Here is a 22,582-nt window from a genome sequence, read left to right as displayed (position 1 = left end):
CCCACTCCGTGCCAGGGACAAGTTCCTGCTTTAACCCTTTAAGACCTACCATAGAACCTAGTCCGCCAGAGCTTATATTATATTTTTACATGCTGTAGTGCCATTTTTGGGAGCATTTCAAGTTGCTATACATCAATACAACCATTATAGCCCAAAGAGTAGAGTCGCTGCTCCTTCACATCGAAAGGACCCAACTGAGGTGGTTCAGGCATCTGACAAGGATGCCTCCTAGATGCTTCCTGGGTGAGGTGTTCCAGGCATGTCCCACTGGGAGGAGGCCCTGGGGCAGACATGCTGGAGAGATTATATTTCTCGGCTGTCCAGGGAATGCCTTGCTGTTCCCCCGGACAAGCTGGGGGGTGGCTGGGGACAGGAAGGTATGGGCTTCTCTTCTTAGGCTGCTGCCCCCAGCACTCTGCCATCAATAAGTGGAAGAAAATGGATGGATGGATGGTGGATTGCTTTTCCAGCCATTTTTTTTGCTCACATCCTATCTTTTTTTAGGATGAGCTAATATATGGTGGCAAACAGAGACTTTGCCACCTCCTGTGTCTTATGTTTTACGGAGTTGTGGCTCTGTGAGGACATCTCGGACTGCGTGCTCAAGCTGGAGGGTTTTCATCTGCTGCGCGCGGACCAGCAGGCTTCTCTCTCTGGTAAGACCACAGGTGGAGGTGTCTGCTTCTACATTAATAGTGGCTGGTGCACAGATGTAACAGTGATTGCTCAGCACTGCTCTTCCTCTCTGGAATACCTTTTCATTCACTGCAAACCGTTTTATTCTCCGCTGTAGTTTGCTTCATTCATCTTGGCCGCTGTTTACATCCCGCCAGATGCGGATGTGCAGGCAGCTCAGTGCGCACTCGCGGACCAGATACTGCACATGGAGCGGACATTCCCGGACTCTCTCATTATTGCTCTTAGGGACTTTAACACAGCCAATTTGAGCCAAGAGCTTCCCAAATACAAGCAGTATATTAAATGCCCGACCAGAGAGGAGAGGACATTGGACCACTGTTACAGCACGATCAGCGGGGCCTATCGCGCGGTGCCCCGTGCTTCACTCGGACTTTCTGACCACGTCATGGTCCACCTGATCCCCGCGTACAGATAGAGGCTGAAGCTCTCCAAACCTGTCGCGAAGACTAAAAAATTGTGGAGCAACGAGGCTGTGGAGGAGCTTCGCACATGTTTGGAGTCTACAGACTGGGACACAATGAAGGCTGCTTCTAACAGCTTGGATGAGTTTACGGACACTGTCACCTCCTATATCCACTTCTGTGAGGACAGCATTGTGCCATCATGCACCAGGGTGAGTTATAACAATGACAAACCCTGGTTTACTCCTAAACTCAAAAAGCTGTGGCTGGAAAAGAGAAAGGCGTTCAGAAGCGGAGACAGGGACTGCTACAGAGAGGCCAAGTACAGGTTCACTAAAGAAGTGGACATTGCTAAACATCAGCACTTGAGAGGATGCAGCAGCAGATCTCAGAGAATGACTCGGCCTCTGTGTGGAAAAGTTTTAGGAATATCACCAACTACAAGCCTAAAACCCCCCACTCCAGTGATGACTTGCTCTTGGCCAACACCCTTAACGACTTTTACTGCCGTTTTGACGAAGCATCAAGCAGCCTTCACACCTCCAACAACCCCAACAATAGAGACACTTTGGACACTCATTCCCCCACCTCTCCCCCCTCCATAGAGCCATCACCCCCATCAAACACGTCACCTACAACACCTCCCTCCAAACCCCACACCAAGGAGGATTTCACACCACCTTCTCCCACTACAACTCTTCATATTCATGAAGCAGATGTGAGGAAGCAGTTTAAGAGTCTGAATGCTCGAAAAGCTCCTGGCCCAGACGGGTGTCTCCTGCCACCCTCAGACACTGTGCAAACGAGCTGGCCCCAGTGTTTTCTGGCATTTTCAACTCCTCACTGCAGGCATGTCATGTGCCTGCCTGCTTCAAGTCCTCTACCATAATCCCTGTCCCCAAGAAACCTAGGGTCACTGGACTAAATGACTACAGACCTGTGGTCTGACATCTGTGGTCATGAAGTCATTTGAGCGCCCGGTTCTCTCCTACCTCAAGACCCTCACGGGCCCCCTCCTGGGCCCCCTGCAGTTTGCATACAGAGCCAACAGGTCTGTAGACAACGCTATCAACATGGCTCTACACTGGCAGCATCTGGACTCCCCAGGAACCTACGCCAGGATCCTGTTTGTGGACTTCAGCTCTGCCTTCAACACCATCCTTCCAGACCATCTCCAAGGCAAGCTTTCCCAGATGAATGTGCCTGATCCCATCTGCCGGTGGATCACTGACTTCCTGACGGACAGTAAGCAGCACGTGAGGCTGGGAAAGAATTTCTCGGACTCCCGGACCATCAGCACCGGCTCCCCTCAGGGCTGTGTTCTTTCTCCTCTGCTCTTCTCCCTGTACACCAACTGCTGCACCTCCACCCACCAGTCTGTCAAGCTAATCAAGTTTGCAGATGACACCACCGTTATTGGACTCATCTCGGACGGGGATGAGTCTGCCTACAGGAGGGAGGTTGAACGCCTGGTGTCCTGGTGCAGCCACAACAACCTGGTGCTGAACGCCCAGAAGACAGTGGAGATTATTGTGGACTTCAGGAAGCACACAGCCTCACTCTCCCCCATCATCCTGACTGACACCCTCATCACCTCTGTGGACTCATTCCGCTTCCTGGGTACCACCATCACCCAGAACCTGAAGTGGGAGCCCACCATCACCTCCGTCATTAAGAAAGCCCAGCAGAGCATGTACTTCCTGAGGCAGCTGAAGAAATTCAACCTGCCAACATGGACAATGATGCAATTCTACACTGCAATCATCGAGTCCATCCTCACCTCCTCCATCACCGTGTGGTACGCTGGAGCCACTATCAGGGACGAACAGAGACTGCAGCATGTTGTGCGCTCTGCTGAGAAGGTGATTGGCTGCAGACTCCCATCTCTGCAGGACCTGTACACCTCCAGGACACTGGGGCGTGCATCTCGGATCTCAGCTGACCCTTCTCACCCTGGACACAGTCTGTTTTGACCTGCTCCCCTCAGGCAGGCTCCGGTCCATTCGCACCACAACCTCTCGCCATAAGAACAGTTTCTTCCCCTCTGCTGTTGGACTCATGAACAATAACCGCATGACTGTTCCCACCACTAACACATGACCCTACGCTGTGTTCACTGCATCATTCCATGTTTGGCACTGATCACCACCTGCACTCATGTATATATCTATCTACTTAGCACTTTTAATTCTTATTTTTATTTTTATGTCTATTTAAGCGTTATATGACAGTATGTTTGCACTAAGTACCGCAGCAATTTCCTAATGTTGTAAACCTGCTCAACATTTGGCAATAAAACCATTTCTGATTCTGATATTGTAAAATAAGTAATAATCTCATTTTACATGTTTGTTACTGTATGATCTATTGTGAATAAATAATCGGTGGTAAATAATCTGCAAATGATTTGATTCTTTTCTTATATGACAACTTTTTTTGAATTAGGATTGTACTTTTTCAAATGTTTTATGCACATTCAAGATAGACGGCAATAAATTACACTGGCCCATGATTTGTGATAAGGGGGGAAGATGTAGTTATTATAAAGCTATTGCAGCTATCACAGTTTTATAAAGTGTTACCACCCATTCCTTTAGTGGAAAATCTCTATTACACAGCATAGTATATAAGAATCACCAATAATGTTATAAAAATCCAAAATAAAATATGAAAGTCTGCAAAATTAATCTGATAGTTTATTTGATTACCTATCCTCTTACCTATCTTGGAATTGGTGAACCTTTCATAAAAGAAGGCATTTTATATTTGTATTTAAATACTTCACCAAAAGCTGTTAATGTAAATTATCCATAGGTCTTAAACCCTATTCACATGAGCATTTTACTGAGCATAACAACAGACTTCAATACACTTTAATAATAATATTATGTTCAATTTATTTACAAATACAGATGAACACGGCATGGTTTATTTTTTCCTGTACTTTTCTGAATAATAGTTTGAATGACTTTAATAAATGAAAAGCATTTTCAATGATGGCAGGAAAATTATTACAAAAGAAATTGTGGCACCTTAGCATTCAGAGTTAATACATGAAATGATTTTATCATGACAGAAAAATCTTTTTAGCTGTTTAGAAATTTCCTTCATTTTGAGCCCATAAATGAATGGATTAAGCAATGGATGATAGAGCACTATTTGTAATGTCATTATTAATCGCGCAGTTTTGGGAAAATCTGATTCTACTCGAGCTATGCTTACATCATAGATACTTAAACAGGAGAAGCTAAATAAAACTAACAAATGGGGTAAACAGGTCTCCAAAGCTTTCTTCCTCACTTCTTTACAGCTTTGATAAGTGAGGATAAAAATGTTTGAGTATGTAAAAACTATGAAGAGCATAGGTAATATTACAAGATCTATTAAAGCAACTACTCCAAATACAGTAATTAATCGTGACTTGACACACTGAAGAGTGTAAACTGCATTATTACAAAATATTCCTTTTAAGTTAAAGTTACACAATGTTGCTTTAGCACTCCCAGCTGTTACAACTGCACTATGACAAACAGGTAAAAGCCATGCTACAGCCAAGAAAATACTCACAGTGGTTTTACTCATGATAGTTTGATATTGTAGAGGTTTACAAATAGCCACATATCTGTCATAGGCCATGGCTGCCAAGAGAAAGAACTCTGAACTTCCTAAAGTGTAAAACATAAAAAACTGAAAGAGACAGGCTGAATATGTTGTGACTTGTTTTTCAGATAAAAAGTCAATCAGCAGTTTGGGGTAAACATTTGTGCTGTAAAGAACACAGTTCAGCAGCAAAGCAGCAATGAAAATGTACATCGGCTCATGAAGGTTTTTATGAATCCAGATTATATACACAATAGTAGAATTACTGCAGATTATTAAACTATATAATATAAAGAAAATGAAAAAATAAACATATCTGTACTTGTTAACTTCAACATACCCATCTAGAGTTAAATATGTAGCATTTAACACCTCATCCATTAATACTTTGAAATTTTTTTTATAAAACCAGCAGTGTTAATGAAGAATAACAAACAACAAAACAAAACTGCACCAATATGCAACCTATGTTGTCTTTCCTTCATTCATTTGCAGGTATTTGAACTTGAAATATATCTTGGAGTACATTCATCAGTCAAATGTGCACAGTGAATCATCTTACTCTGTGAAAGGTTTTATTATGTTGCTTTGTCCACCAGGGAATTGTACTGTGAAGGTCACAGTAAATCAAAACTGGATTATAGATGGCAGACAGTTGGTGTCGTAAGCCACCGGCTCTGTTCAAAGATGGTCGCTCATAGTGGACATAAATGGCTTCTTTCACTCGTCTTTCAAACCATATGTCTTCTCTGTCCAAAAAGAGAAGACAGATATAATTCTGTCTATGTAAGCTGCTACACTTGTTTTTTGACAATCTATCACACATGACTTTAGCATATGCCAATGTTAAACATTGGAGTAGTTCTTACAGAACAAAGCATACAGTTAGGGCTGGATCAGGTAATACAACATCCTCCCTTTGTTATGCTGCAGTAGGCCTAGAATCTTGGGGGCTTTCCATAATGCACTTCTCCTTTACTCACCTTTTTTCACTCACTATGTGCTTGTACACCACTCTGCATTTAAAGAGTTATTATTAATCTCTGTCTCTCTTCTACAGAATGACTTTTGTACTGTCTTCCTCCCCTCACCCCAACCGGTAATGGGTAGATTGTTGCCCCTACGTAAGCCTGATGCTTCTTGTTTAAAGGGGGTTTATTTTCTTCCTGTCACCAGGTGCTTGCTCATAGGGGTCACCTGATTGTTTGTGTGTATTGTTGTATTGGATTATCTTTACCTTACAATATAAAGCACTATGGGGCAACTGTTAATTTCGCAAAATCTGAATTAAATGGAAATGAGACGATTCTAGGGAAATGAGTGACCGCCTGTCAATTCTGAACTCCTTACAGGAACTCAGAACAAAGTTCAGATGAGCAAGCAAAAAGTTTTGAAAGTTAACTAGGAAACAGGCAAGGAGAGCAGACTGCACAATGGAAAATGGCAGGACTTAGGAGATTAGAATCAGTAAGTCTATTTGCAGGCAACTATAATGGTGTAAAAAGTGTTTGGCCCTTCTTGATTTCCCATTTTTTGTATGTTTGTCACACCTAAATATTTCAGGTCATCAAACCAAATGTTAATATTAGACAAAGACAACACAGATAAACAAAAAGGGAAGTTTCCTAAATATAGGTGGCCCCCTTCAAACTTGGGTCCTCTACAAGAGGCCTGGAAGCTTCAGGGTCCTGCACAATATCTTTGATCATCTGAGATCTCTGTCAGATGCTGTTCCTAGGCCTGCACTCCTAGGAACAGCATCTGACAGATTTCTCAGATGATGTTCCCAGGATCTGCTGGAGCCGCTCGCCTAGCTTGGGAGTCACTGCATTGAGTGCTCTGATTACTACTGGGACTACTGTTACATTCACCCTCCACATCTTCTTAAACTCTCTGAGCCCTTGGCACTTCTCAAGCTTCTTGTGTTCCTTTTTCCTAATGTTGCTGTCATTTGGTATCATTACGACTATCACTACTCCCGCTTTCTTCTGCTTTTCTACCACCTCTATGTCTGGTTGGTTAGCCATCACCATTTTGTCCGTTTGTATCTGGAAATCCCACAGGATCTTAGCTTGGTCATTCTCCAACACCCCAGGGGGCGTCTCACATTTTGACCGCGGGACTTCAACGTCATATTCGGCACAGATGTTTCTGTTTACTATGCCAGCCACTTTGTTATGGCAGTCCATATATGCCCTGCCTGCTAGCATCTTGCACCCTGCTGTTATGTGCTGGATTGTCTCAGGGGCATCTTTACACTGTCTGCATCTGTGGTCTTGCATTGTGCAGTAGACCCCAGCCCGATGGATCTTGTGCTCAGAACTTGTTCTTGTGCTGCCATGATGCCATTACATTTACAGGTGTCTCTGTACCTGCAAATGTAAACTTACAATAAGCAATAAGACAAAAAACAAAACGCACAGACATTGCTATGGTAGACATTTCGAGAAAAATGTGAAGAATGATAGCATAATATTTTATTTGTGTGTGTTTGGAATCGTACTGCCTTTTTGGTAATCACTAGATTATCAAGATGCCACAACTGAAAAAATGCAGAGTTGGAGAAAGAAAGTTCTGCTTGTGATCCATTGACAATGCACTAATTTCATTTTAGTAATGACCATGAAAGAACATGAAAACCGTGTGTAACAGCTGACCTGCACTATGTGTAGAAGAACATAAAGCACCAGCTTAGCTCAGTAGGTGATCTAGTCACCATATATACATGGCCAGAAAGCAGTCCAGGTCTGAGTCTGACCCGTATCCCTTTGCTGAATATATTCCCCTCTCTCTCTCCACTGTCCACAATAAGGCTCCACTTTCTTCCACTGTACAAAAGTCAAGCCATCATTTTGTGCTTGTGAAGGTTGCTCTCTTACGGATTCCAAGGCTGTCGATTTGGGGATAAATTACTGGGTTGAATTCCTGCCCACACATCAAATCTTTGTGACTGTGATTACACCTCCCGGCACTTTTTACGTATCCTTGATGCTCCAATTTTAGTGATTACTGCTGGTGATTTTACTGTGACTTGTTAAATTGAGGGAAATGCAATCATATCACTATATTTAAAAATACCAACAGTCAGCAGTGCTAGCCCTCAACCTCCTAATAGATGCACTTTTAGCATAATTGTGAAATCCAAGGTGATCCTTGTAAAAACTTGACCTTTGACGTTGAAGTTAAGGTCAGCGGGATTTGAATTCATCTGAGACTAAGCTATCAATTAGAACATTCTACATTGCCACAGTACATTGTACTGTTTCGCTAGCTTAGCTTAGCTCGTAGCCGACTCGTTAGCACCATGGCTACTTCACCTGTCCCTCCTGCACTTTCTTGCTCATTGTGTCAGATGTTTAGTTACTCCTCGGCCTCCTTTAGCAGTAATGATATCTATAACAAATGTAGCATATTTGCAGCTCTGGAGGCCAGGATTACTGAATTGGAGACTCGGCTTCGCACCCTTCATTCACCTGTAGCTAGCCAGGCCCCTGTAGCTGGTGCAGCCGAAAATAGCGTAGGCCCCGCTAGCTGTTCCCCGGCAGACCCCAAGCAGCTGGGGAAAGAGGGCAGCTGGGTGACGGTGAGGAGGAAGCATAGTCCTAAACAGAAGCCCCAGTACACCACCAACCCGTTCATGTGTCTAACCGTTTTTCCCCACTCGGCGACACACCCGCCGGGGGTCAAACTCTGGTAATTGGTGATTCTGTTCTCAGACATGTGAAGCTAGAGACACCGGCAACCATAGTCAATTGTCTTCCAGGGGCCAGAGCAGGCCAGACATTGAAGGAAATTTAAAACTGCTGGCTAAGGGTAAACGTAAATTCAGTAAAATCATAATTCACGTCGGCAGTAATGACACCCGGTTATGCAAAACTTATGCAGGCTTTAGGAAGCACCTCAGTAGTTTTCACAGCAATGTTGACCAAAATGATCGAACTTCAGCCATTGCTTGTTTTTCTAATGACACAGTTTCACCTGCTTTGGAGGACCAGTTTAATTCCTCAAATCTTCCTCACAGTTCTCCCAGTGTTCTTCCAGAGTCTAGTTCTTCCAGTGTTCCAGTGAGCATTGATTCAGTACTTACAAGGGATTCATCCAAAGAAATGTGTGCATCCATTGTGGCCAAACTGCAGGGTAGTGGCCTTTCTAACAGTTTAGTATCCTCACTTGGAGGCGATTTGGAGGAATTAACAAGTGAGCTTCGCTCAGAAGCAAAGCAGGCCATTCTTTCTGCGTTACCCACAAAGGACTCCAGCATATCTTTAATAAATGAATGTTTTGAAAATTTTGAAAACCCTTTCACCAATCTGAACACAGAATGGAAACGAAATAAATACTTCAATCTAAAATGTGGAGTTGTAGAACCTAGAGAAATAACACTTGGAGTGAGGTATGACATCAGGCGAAATCAGAAGTCTGGTACTTATGATCAAGTACCTGTGAAGGATACTTTTATATATGTACCTATTTTGGAGTCTTTGAAGTTCATGTTTAGAAATCCAGAGATTTGTGTTTTCCTGCAGAGAGAGTGTAGCTCAGAGCCTGATGCTTATCATGACTTTTGTGATGGAAGTTACTTTAAAACTCACCCTTTGTTTTCAGCCAAAAGGCATGCATTACAAATTCAGCTATACTATGATGATTTTGAAACAGCCAATCCTCTTGGCTCTAAATGCGGAATTCACAAAATTGGCTGTATTTATTTTGTTATAAGAAACTTGCCCCCAAAATTTAATTCCATTTTGATGAACATTCATTTAGTCTCACTTTTCCACACACCAGATCTGCAAAAGTATGGTTTTGATGTTATACTGGAACCACTGATAAATGATGTCAAAAAACTGGAAAGCCAAGGGCTAAGTCTTCCATTTTCTGATGAGCAGGTATATGGCACAATATCACAGATCACTGGAGATAACCTAGGGATGCACTCAATTCTTGGTTTTAATGAGTCGTTCAGTAGCCGTCATTTCTGTCGCCTTTGTTTGATTGAGAAGAATGATTGTCAAATGGTGTACAGTGAGGATGATCCTATAATTATTCTTCGTGGGAAAGATTTGTTTGACATACATTGCCAGTCTCTTCGGGAAAATCCTAAATTGAAGTCACTGTATGGGTTGAAAAGAAATTCTGCACTCAATTCATTGCAGTATTACCATATTTGCAATAACTACTCATTTGATATAATGCATGACCTTCTTGAAGGTGTGGCTCAGTATGAGGTCAAATTGCTTTTTGAGTATCTTACGCAACACTTCATATCAGAACAGAACTTGCTTTCTAGGATTTATGGTTTTGACTATGGATTTTTAGAAAGAAAAAACCGGCCCACTAAAATCATATTGGACAGTGCTGGCAATAGCATTGGTTTGAACTCTATCCAGACATTCTGTCTTGTGAAAAACATCCCACTTTTGTTTGGTGACATTATTCCTGCAGGGAACAGACACTGGAATTTGTTATTGTTGTTACTTCAAATAATGAACATTGTTTTTTCACCTTGTCTCACTCTGGGAATGACTATATATTTGAAGAATTTGATTATTGACCACCACAAACTATTTAAGCACACGTATCCACACAGAAACTTGATTCCTAAGCATCATTTTATGATTCATTACCCATCCTCTATTCAAAAAATTGGCCCTTTACTGTATATGTGGAGTATGAGGTTTGAAGCTAAGCACAAGTTGGTCAAAGATTATTTCAAAAATTTCAAAAACCTCACCAAATCGCTTGCTAAACGGCATCAGATGGCCATTGCTTATCACTGGGAAACCTTTTCTCTTAAACAGAAGGAGTTTGAGCCAATTAAATCATTTTCTTTAAGAGATGAAAGTGTGGTCAATAGTGAAATGCTATTATCAAAAGATGTTTTCTCAACAAGTTGGGATAAAATTGATGGTGTAGAGTACAAAGCTGGACTCGTTGTTTGCAGTACAATGGAGGAAGAAATGCCAGTCTTTTGTCAAATAATTGATACACTTATGGTTGAAAATGACATTTTTTTGTTGACACACAAACTCTTTACTGAAAACTTTGATGAACATCACCATGCATTCAAAGTAGTACAAACTGAAGAACGGTGTGTCTTAAAAATAACTGAACTCAAATGTCACAGACCATTTGATATTCAAAACTCATACAGTGCTGCAGATGAAAGTTTGTACATTATATCTTCATTTATTATGTTTTGATTCACTTTCTGCGAAAAAGAAGCATGATAATAAATGTTTTTGGACAATGTACAGTTTTCTTGAAATTATTCTCATAATTGTAATTGTTGTCGTTAAAAAGTTATGTTAATCTATTACATAAATAGTTCTTTTAGGGATTAAAACTACCTTAATAAAAGAGTAAAGAGTTAAAGTAGTGTGATTTTTCAATCTGTGTAGTGTTAATTTAACCCAGTTTGGTGAGTTAAAATTAACTCAGACATGGTGTTAATAATAATTTGCTCAGTGTTAATTTAACCCGGTTTTAAGAGTTAAAGAAGGAACTCTGACAAAGTGTTAAATAATTAACTATTTTGAAAATGTTAATTCAACTCTGTAGAGTGTGGAGCTATATAAACCCTGAAAAAATGTTAAAATCAACTCTGTGGGAATTGATTCAACACTACAGTTTTTGCTGTGTACCATCAGTCACACCTAAAAGAAAGCAAGCACAGCTACACAGTAATTAGGCTCTATAATATTGATGCTAATTGACTGAGAAAGAGTTAGGTGTCAAAGTTAAACACTGTCTGATGCAAATGCAAAGAGCTAAATGATTCACCAAAAGTAATTTTTTAAGTTTTGGGTTTGGCATGGCACAACTTATAACTAGGTAATGTTTGGAGAAGTTCTTTTATTAACAAAAATAGCAACTTTTGTTCAGCTCTCCTCCCACTCCATTGCACTGACCATGTTCGAACAAACAGCAACTTTCCTTGATCATAACTGCTAGCTTTAAACACAGACTGATTGAGGCATTAAATGTTGAATATTGTTATTACCAGGGTTTTAATAGTTTTGCAATTTTCATTAGTTTTTATTTTTATTTAGTTTTGACTTCAGATTTTCAATTTTATATCAGTTTTAATTAGTTTTTACCAATTGTTTGCTAGTTTAGTTTAGTTTTTATTTTTTTGAAAATCCTTAGTTTCAGTTTAGTTTTGATTAGTTTCAGTTATAGTTTTAGTTGTGTTTGCAATAATTAAGTGTAACAAAATCCCAGTTTCATCATATCACTCATTCTGCTCATCCTTGGGTATGTTGCTATTCCAGCTACCATACTGCACCCTGGACAGGTCGCCTGTCTGTCGCAGGGCTAACACGCAGAGACAGACAACTCACATTCCCACCTATGGGTTCTTTAAATAAATAAATAAATAAAGGCAGATGAACAACCATTGATACCAGGCAACTATAAAATGTATATCTTGGCCCCAATGAGACTATTAACTCTCGCAGCACCGGGCATTCGTAATTTTGGTTCAAGTGAATTGATAAACTTTTTGAAGGCAATTGACTCACACAGTTATGTAGATATCCCAGTCCTGTTGTCTCGGGATGCATCACGCTGCCTTGCCTGGGGTTAGCTTCTGTTTTCTGGGGATGAGGGTTGAGTGTGCTCCCTTACCTTCTCAAGGTAAGCTAGGTTAGCCTTCTCGTGTGAGCTTTTCAAGTGCACTTTAAGGTTTGTGGGATTTTTTTCCCATTAGAAATGTCCCTCATAATTTGTCTCTTTCCACTGCAAGACACTTGCTTTATCCAAAACACAGTCATATTCAAAGTAATCCCAAATTGGACTCTGGCTCCCGACTTTTCCTGACATGATTCTGCGCGTGGACGGAGCAGTAACACAGACGACTCGACTAACGTACTGCCACCTGCTGGCATAATTAGACAGCAAGAAAAAAATCTGTAAAGTAAACTTCATTTTCACCCTTGACTACTGTATGACACGCACACATCAATGAAAACTAAACACATTTTTGCTATAAATTCAGTTAATTTTAGTTAGTTTTGTGAACACTCATTATAGTTTTAGTTAGTCTTCCTTTTTTTGTTTTTATTTTTATTTCCGTTAACGAAAATGTTTTTTCACTTCTAGTTTTCGTTATTTCGTTAGTTTTCGTTAACGATAATAACCTTGGTTATTACATCATTATTATTTACCACTTCTTTTAGGAAGACAGGGTCTGCCAGTTTTTGCTCCAGTGCTGCCACATCTGCTACTGTCTGGATGGGAAATACAGCACCCTCGGGTAATACTGCAGCAACTGGTCCATCACGTTGTGTAAGGAGAGACTGTAGCATTCGACTGTGGACCCTCTGAGTGTCCTTAATGTCTTCCAGGAGGGTTTGAACACGTACAAACATGCTTGTATTGGTGGCTTGTAGAAGTTGTCTTGGAACTGGTTGTGAAACCACAGGTGAAGGAGTTGAGGGTTGTAGCGGCTGAACAAATGGATGAGTGATGTTCAGGAAGGGAGTTTCACTTGAATGTCTATTCTCCATTGCTGATGGTGTTGAGGTCTCTGGCTGTTCCGCAGTGTTCTCCCAATCCTCATCAGAGCTCGACGGGATCACTGGCCTTAAAAAAAACAAACAAAATACAACAAACACACACACACACACACACACACACAAATAAATAATAATCCAAACACATAATTTAGGGTACTGGTTAGTCCTACAAACTAAAAACATTAATGTATATAATGGCATCAAAAAAAAAAGTCTAAAACAGATTTTTAAAAGTCAACAAGTTATAAAGCGCTATTTTGAAACCATATCTGAACCTGATGAGCAGCAAGGGTCTGCTAAAGAAACTGTCAGTTTGTTTTTGTTTCTTATAATCTCAATAATAAATTTTTGCTTTTAAGGTATTTTTAACATAATTACCTCCTTTTCCGCTTCCATTTTCCCAATCTGCTTCCAGAATCCAAATAAATTCCACCCAGGAAGGTTTCTAATGGGAAGCAGGAAATGCTGTCTAAAGGGCCAAACTTCTGTACATCTTGAGCTAGGTGCATTAAAGAATGTATATTACAACCAACAAAGTCAAGACCATAAATCAAAGCAAAATCTTTCACAAACTGCTTCAAAACATCCTCTGCATAATCACAGTCAGTTATCAATATACAAATCAGGACTTAGAAGAATTCTTATAGATACAGATAACAGTATAAAGTATCTATACATTTGGCTTGGTATATTATTCAGTAGAACAACTGGGCTTGTGTAAAGCAAAACTTGTCTCAATTCAGTTGCTTGCCACGTGCTAATTTCAAAGAGAGACCTTGGTTTCCTTGCAAAACTTTAAGGCAAATATTGCCTGACAGAAACCATGAATGCTGAAATCAGTTAGAATTTGCATAGACTGTCTGCATTTTCAGGGACCTTTTAACCAAAGATAAATAAGCTTGCACATTACCCCCATATCCCACACCCAGCTCGTTCAAAGTGACACCCCAACCTGGTGCTCTTTGTTGGCCATAGCACAAAGTTTCATCAGTCCTTTAATCAACAGGAATTTCATGAAAACATAATCTTTAGCATGTTCATCGCAATCATAGTGCTCTTCCTCAAGTGTTTTATTCTCAAAAAAATCAGAGCACACCACGATTGAAAAAAAAAGAAAAAAGAAAAAGAAAAAAGAATCACACTTCCTGCACAGCTCTCTCATAATGTAATTCAAGAAAAGTTTCCCCATCTGAAATATGTTTTCCACATTATTCCCTTGCTTATTATACATCAGTGTACGGTAGTGCTTAGCGCTGTTGTCAGTTGATTTTTTTGTGCCAAATTATGCCAAATTGCAAAAAACTCTCTAATAAAACCTCTAAAAAAACCTCTGTAACTTTGCTCTGCTTTACTTCAGCAGTATCAGGTAATGTTCATATATTGATACATGGTTTTCTTCAGTTTTTGTTCAACTGCAGAATATTTCTAAGACTATCTGATTTAAAAAGCCACTCCAGGAAAATCTCTTGTTTTTTCTGTGTTTTTCTGTGTCCTCAGTTACTTTGGCATAAAGACATCTGCTGTGATGCTTACACCAGCCTTAAAAGCTGTTGTATTACAATAAAAAGACCCTGACATTGCTTTATAAAGTAACAATTCTAATTGTTACAAACTCAAAAAAACATTCCTACTAGTATATTTCTGGCATGCATCAAATTTTAAATAGAAATGAATTTTGAAATATACACTGCTTCCTATGTCAAAGTCTGTAAAAATAAAGAAATAAATAAACCACACATAACCCTTGCTACTATTCATTCCACTGTCCAACAGCAAAATCAAACCAATATACAGATATTAATAACATATTAATGTAATAGAGTGACTTTGCAATGTATAAGTAGCCATAGTCATAATCAAAACAACAAACACCTCAAGTTTTGAGATAATTGCAAACCCTCCTGGCCAATAACCACACAAGCTGTCCATGCAGGAAGGCTGATAAAGGAGCATGCACAAAATTCAAACAAATTTAAGCCATAATGAAACAAATTAAAATAACAGTGCGCATGCACAAATCAGGCAGCAGACAAACACTTAAAGATCACAGATCTTTAGAACCACATCCAAAGAGCAATTGCTTTTCTTTTTTATAAATAAATAAATGTGTAGATTCTAGCTAAATATACATTACAAAAAGGAAAAAAGGAGGGCCACAGCAATCATAGTAAAAGGAGTTGGCACTGTGGCCCTAACAAGACCGATCAGTTCTGCTTAAATAATCAGTTTCCCTCATGTACAGAGCTTGCACAACAGTAAGAGGCAGATTCTAGAGTCAGTACAGTATTTCTGATGAAGTTCTCACTAAAACAACTACACATATAAAGTTGCATACTAAAGTGTGTATAAAAACCCCAAACAAATCAAGAACACCTTTTTTTTTTTTTTGCTTTTTCTGGAAAAATGAGAACAATGGCAAGAAAAATGATGACGATGTCTTCTACAGAAATAGAGTGCTCACTGATCTGCCTCTCTGACTGCTGTGCATGCTCCTGACACAGGGGCAAAAGCTGGGGACTAGTTGCTCATGGCCATGGCCTACCCTCCTCACTTAGCTGTGAGGAATGAAGCTAATAAAGACAACACCAAAGCAATTTTGGTTGCTCTGATAGTTAAAATACCCTCCCATATTCCTCTTAAAAAATTAGAACTTCGTTAAATTGGTCTAATACAGTCCTTTATTAATACTAATCATAGAGAAAAACCAAGATAATGTTTAAGTACAACTTAATATTAAGTACACGCAGTCATTAATTTTGGTGCTAGTTAAGCGGTATACAGGACACCAGACAGTGCTTTCAAACTGTGAAAATTGGCTAAATCCAACATTACGTAAAAATTTCAACTAGCTTAGCCTTGCTTGAGTGCTAGGAAAAAGTTCGCCAGCACTTGTGCCATACATTACTTTGCAGCATCATAACTTTGTAAACATTTTATTTATAATTAGGGATTCAAATTAAGTCAAAAAGTTCTTACCCTTAGTGCAGAAAATAAGTCCGTAGCTCAAAGATGCACTTAATCCAAAATTGCCAGCTTAACTGTCAGCTTTGTCCAAGGGCGCGAAATGAAGAATGTTTCAGAATGGGGGGGGACGGGTTTGAGAAAACCTCATGATATTTCATGAAATAACGTGAGATTTCGAAAAGCACTCCTACATGGAGTGAAATTTTTTTCCCACTCAAATGTAAAACCATTTATTTTATTTTATTAAGCGTCTTACAATTTTAAGTCACATCTGTTCTTTGTGTTTCACTTATATTAATATATTTTATATGTATATTTTGTTATTAATTAAATATACATATGCTGCCTCTGGCATAATTTATTATCAGTTATTTCATCTTAATTCATGTTTATACTTACACATGACTAATAATTATACTTAACTAAGGTCGTTAAACTCAGTTGCCTGTTCATGCAACTTCCCATATGTTACCCATATGGGGTAACATATGGGTAGAACATAGCCCATCTGGGCTGGCTCAGGTGGGTCCTACTTGGCTAACCCAGGTGGGTCCCAGATTGGATGCCCATTGTAAGCCCATCCCCACTTGGAACCCCCATAGCCCATGTGGGGCCCACATACTGGTGTTTACTGGGCAATATCTGTGGAGTATTTTTTTTTTTAACGAGTATCCTGTTTTCTAAAGCACAGCATGTAAAGGGTAGCTCGGTTAACAGGATGCTAGCATGTAGCGCTTAGTGAGACACGCCTCAGACGAGTTGAGCAAAGACCCCGTCTGTGTACTTTATACGTGAGCAACGGATTTAAATAAAATTAACGTTTCAAAAGACAAACTTGAAGATAAAAAACAATATACTTACCGGAGAATCGCCAGGGTTTTCTGCTTCCATCTTGCTGCTCCTAAATTCAAAACTGCCTCTGCAGACAGGCAGGGGAGGCGTGGAAATTGTCTTTGAGTTAGTCAAACGTTTTCCTTGGTTCGAGTAGATGATAAAATAAAATAAAAATAAATGGGATTTTAAGTAGGACTAGGCGTTCTGTAATGATCTCTATTTAGGAGAAAAACTTAATCACTCACCTTTAAACAGTTCTCTTTTAGGAGACACACTGCTGGCTAATGGTGTCATGTGATCAAACAGCGAAATTTAATTGGCTGAGAGCCGCTCGACTCGATCTAGTGCTGATTGCTCTGGCTTGGGTCATTCAAGTTCATCACTTTTGCAGGTGAATTTTTGCAGGTGAATTTTTGCAGTTGAATTTTTTACAGGTGAATTTTTGCAGGTGAATTTTTGCAGGTGAATATTTTTGCAGGGAAATTTGGAGGATAAAAATTCAGTGTTATAAATTCAATGTCTAAAAATACTTGAATTCTGATGATACTATATTTCTTCCATAACCAGGGGTCTTGCTTTGCCCCAGCGGGTGAGAATTCATTTCACCAGAGGAATGGAAACCTCATGAATAGGGGTGGGTACCGGTATCCGGTGCCATGATGGCAGCAAATTATGCAAACTCAGCAGCCTGCAACAAGTGCTTTAAGCTGATACTGTGATACTGTGCAAAGGAGGTAAAACCTCAAATCTGATGAAACACCTGGCGACGCATAGCGTTTTTTTAAAAAGCCGAGAAATGCGCCGTATTTGATAGCTTGCTGCGAGACCTCACACCGTGCACATCTACTGCGGGTGTGGTGCCTGTTATCGGACCCGGAGTTAGCAACATCCCCCAAAAACCAGAAGAGTACAGTCCTGGCCCCTAGTCCTGCCAGTGTAGCAGAAATGATGACGGATAATGATGCAGCAGCAGCCGTTCTTCTCTGCGTGAGTCGCTTAATGTTGTTCGTGTGTAATTTACGTTGAGTACACTAACCACGTTATTAAATTAATACATGTAAGGTGAACTAGCAAACACTGTCATAGTTACATGAGGCTGTATTCTTGTTTAATGGCAGATACTCCCTTCACCCTGGCCAAAAAGGCTAAAATGACCAAAGAAAAAGTGGAAAACAGTTAAACATGAGAGGTTTTTGGACAAAGTTTGTGTTTTTTCCATTGTTTAAGCACTGCTTCCAGCCAAGAATGATACAATATATGCCCCATAGCTGCAGAAAAGGCTAACATTGTTATCTTTTTACAAAAAAACAGCTGAACATGAGAGATTTTTGGACCAATTTTGTGTTCTCCATTCTTTAAGCACCGGTTTGAGCACCGTTTAAGCACCGGCACCATTTCAAAAGTACCGGTTTGGCACCGGTATCGGATAAAACCTAAACGATACCCATCCCTACTCATGAACTCTTATTAAATGGGTCCCCATAGGTGATATTTCTGCTGCAGTTGGACATGACCGTACATTTTTGTTCAGCTCTATTGTTTGGACGTTACAACTCATGCTGTCCTCTCTCTGCTGGTTCTACCACACTCTAAGGTGCTGGTGGTCCAACTTCAGTTTGGTGGTTGCTCTATGGGATGTGCATATATGTCCCATATATATATGTGTTGCACCGAGTGAATCATCTGAAAGGGAACAAACAGTTATATCTATAACTTGTATTCCCTGAAGGAGAGGAACAATGTTAAACACAAGATTTCCGTGCCTTGCAGCTTGGCTCAATGAAGAGCAACTAACTAAGAGATGGCTGTAATAACAGGGGGATATATGCAGGCATAAAGATCTGTGTGGATGTCATTACAGGTCATTTGTCCTAAAGCCGTGAATAAAAGTTTCTTTCTGAACACCTTGAGAACAGACAAAGAAAAAAGTCACCTATAATTTTCAATTTTTTACCAATGGTGCATTAAGTATTTACTAAAAATCTTGCACATGTTTGAATTTCAGTGGCCTTGACATGAGGGAGCACAAAGTCAGGATCAAGTTTTCTAAAAGTCTTGTAATCACAATAAGATAAGAACATACAAATGACTTTAAAAGTCTCAGACAAGTTTGAATCTCCGTGACCCTTGCCCTTAAGGTCAGAATTCATGTTTTTTTTTTTTTAATTTTTCAAATTTATCCTGTAACGCAAACTGGTGTTCATTCTGCCCAGCACAATGCACCCACCCATAGTATTTCAGTGTTCGGTAATTTATTTAATTTCAGCATTCTGTGTCACCACATGCAGCTCTCCAATCTCAGCTTCCTCCTTCTCCAGATCCTGGCACAATTACAGGGGGGCATGATCCAAAGATGATCTACCCCTGGCACTGCTGCCTGAATGCACTGCATCACCCCTAGCCTGCAGCTAAGCCACAGACCATACTCCATCACGTATACTATAGGTACATCTACTAGGAGGCTAAGGGGTAGTACTGGCGACTTCCAGTATTTGTAAATATAGTGATATGAGTGCATGTATCTTAATTTAATGATCAGTCAGTCACAGTAAAATCACCAACAACAATCATTAAAACTGGAGCAGAAAGGGAATGTATAAAAAGTCTAGGTGGGTGTGATCACAGGTACGTCAGTTTGATGTGTGGGCAAGAATTCGACCCAAGTAACTCGACCCAAATACTGCTACACAGAATGCAACTGTGTGTTTGCATCTTACTTGGCAGGTGGAGTGTGTGTCGGTCAAGGTAATGGCCAAGTGATTGGAGAGAGTCCAACCTGGTTTATCCAGAGAGGTGCAAGGGCAGGGGGCAGACAGGTGTAAAGAATTGAGAGTCTTAACGTAGTGACCAACATCTTTAGAATGCAAGCCTTAGCTAAGTGTGATGATGGCTTCAAGAGATGACTAGAGGCACAACACAGAAACAAAGAGCATGAAGCAAAGGCAGCCTGTTACTGATGTGAGGATAGCTGACAAACTGGTGGAGAAGACTTGGTCCTAAATACTACTGTGCTGATTGTCCTCGATCTCTATCGGGTGAGCTGAGCAGGTGCACTGATGAGGGCTCCACCCAGAGGTGCATACACTGGGAAACAGTGGAAAAACACAGGTAGCTCATCATGACACTTATCAGCCAATGTGGAAGCTGAATCATGTATACACACATAAAATCTAGACATTAGAATAATTTAATTTACTCTGCATTTCTTATTCAACATACTAATTAGACTTATACTATGTATTTTTGATTAAAAAGATGATCTACTATTAGCAAAAGCACATACAGATAGACCCTGTTGTAGCACTCTGTATCACTTTAACATTTCACTACCTGGGCCCACATCCTCAATTTAGGTTTAACAGCATTTTAGTAGGTAAAAGTGAATGCTTTGACATGAATTGAGCTGCGGTTTGGGGAAGGGGACTGGCGATGGCTCCTGGGCCTGGCAGATCCCCATGTACTAAATAGAAATGAAGAAGTTAAAGAATTGAGAACAAGGAGGGAAGGAGGGTGGGACACTTAAACGAGAATGAACAGCTTGCAGAACAGGGGGAACCTATATAAATGACAGCCGGAAGGAGCATGTTTGGAGGTGTGGTCCTGCTCCTGAAATTCCAATTCACTGGCTGGGCCCACGTCCTCATTTTAGGCTTGACAGCGTTTTAGTAGGTAAAGGGGAATGCTTTGACATGAATTGAGCTTCGGTTTGGGGAAGGCCTCGAAGGGGACTGGCAATGGCTCCCGGGACTGGCAGATCCCCGTGTACTAAATAGAAGCGAAGAAGTTAAAGAATAGAGAACAGGGAGGGAGGGATACATAATCTCCAAAAAAAGCTAGATATTAAGTATAGCTGTTATGATGTTAAGTTGTTTTAAAACTCTCTCAGATGTAATGAGAGGTAAGGGACTTAAATAATGATACCAAAATCTACTTACCAATAAAACTGCATCTCAATTTGACAAGTGAGTAAAAACAATACGCACGCTTAATTCAGACCATGAGCACCACGAGTAGAAAGATGCTGTATTAACCATGAACCGATTTAACAAAGAAGCTCAACACAGCATTCGACTTTCATTGTCAGGTATGGAGTCGGGAAAAAGCAGGTGAGGTAGCAGCAGAAGTCCTGGCAGATGTCACTGATGGAGACCATCCAATTGCCCTAGTGATGTTAACAGAAAATACAAAATAAAGTTATTGTCACATCAGTATGAGCAAAGTTTTCTGATGTGCTGTCATACATCCGTTTCTGCTTTTAAAACCCTCTACATGAGTTCTGGAAGTCTGAAAGATCTTAAGGTATTCAGCTGTATCTGCAGTTTACCTTTCAGCTCAATATGCCCCAAAGACCTGAATCACACAACACAGCACAGCAGGTCAGTTTAAGATTTTTACACATCAGGAAGATAAATAAAAACATTCCTTTATTTCAGTTTCAGCAGGCCAGACTATATCACAATATCCTTCAATCAGGCAATCAAAAAAGACCATAAAAACACTTTCAAACTTCAGTGAATTAAAATAATATTTTACTCTGTTTAAAGCCTGTGTATATTTAAAATATATATTACCCTCTTTGGTTACTCTGTGTCATGGTTAATTACTTTATAGAAAATACCAGTTACATGATTTTTTGTCTTTAATTTTCTCAGTAAAACAGCTACAGCATATGTGCAGAATAGCATAGCTTTTGCACTCTTTCACTGGTTAATTTTAGGGTTATTACAAAAGTATTCAAATATTTTACAAAAATGTGCATTTGACATAAAGAGTGGACATATAGCACCACCCAGTCTTTTGTCACTGGGTGGTGCTGAGGTCTGAATCTTAGAGTAGCACCTATAATCACAAAGAGAAAAGAATCATTACAAACAGCTGTCAAGTTTATCTCAAACCGGAAAAAATCTGATCCTTTCTTATCCTGACAGACTTCAGGTTGTAAAGTTCTGCGTTTTCAACATACATGTCTGCTGACAGCTGACATAACAGTATAATATCCAGTATAATATTTAAACTTTGAGTTGTTGGTACTTTTTAAATGTAGCTAACTGACAGTGCATGTTTCCAGTCTTAATGCAGTGTGGTCACCTGCATGTAAATGGAGTGGTTCTTACTTAGCAAACCATATCTCACAAACACACATTCATAAAAATACTTTTTTTTAACATTTGTTTTCTGTCTGACATACTCACAAATTCATCATGTAAAATCCAATCAAGTTTCCCTTTCTTGCCCATGAATGCATTGGCATGTTGACTGGAGCAGCCAAGTATTGAGCTACCAACCTACCACTAAAGCTGGGCATACACTGTCCGATTTTTCTGGCCCATTTTGAGACGATTTTTCACTCGTTCGTCTATTTTGGGGAACGCCCCAAGTTTTGCCTTAATCGTGTGTTCTGCATCGTGTAGTATACGCATGGGGTAATGAGAAGCGATTAACACCTCACGACCAGCTCCATATAATCCCTCTTGAGTTTATTTGTAACACCAAGTGCTGCTAAACAGACCAGGGAATATTTAACATAACTCTTCTAGATGTCATCATTTTATTTTGGATGTTTACATT

At 40.0% G+C, this 22,582-nt stretch overlaps 2 protein-coding genes and 1 pseudogene across 2 annotated transcripts in view; 1 reads left to right on the top strand and 2 right to left on the bottom strand.

The window, feature by feature from the left end:
- The window catches only part of LOC146500152 (uncharacterized), an 88,580-nt gene that overhangs the window by 60,741 nt on the left and 5,257 nt on the right, over positions 1–22,582 (bottom strand). The gene's annotated exons all lie outside the window — the stretch shown is intronic.
- Positions 518–2,037, top strand: LOC146500154 (uncharacterized; annotated as a pseudogene).
- LOC146500153 (olfactory receptor 1500-like) lies at positions 3,444–7,051 on the bottom strand. The gene has a single exon (XM_085136202.1). The coding sequence runs from the start codon at positions 5,079–5,081 to the stop codon at positions 4,134–4,136; it is 948 nt and encodes a 315-aa protein (XP_084992328.1). The 5' UTR covers positions 5,082–7,051; the 3' UTR covers positions 3,444–4,133.

This window comes from Neolamprologus multifasciatus, chromosome 16, assembly GCF_963576455.1.
Source record: "Neolamprologus multifasciatus chromosome 16, fNeoMul1.2, whole genome shotgun sequence".
NCBI classification, from domain to species: domain Eukaryota; kingdom Metazoa; phylum Chordata; class Actinopteri; order Cichliformes; family Cichlidae; genus Neolamprologus; species Neolamprologus multifasciatus.
The sequence above is the reverse complement of the archived record's forward strand: the minus strand, read 5'-3'. Positions and strand labels throughout refer to the sequence as shown.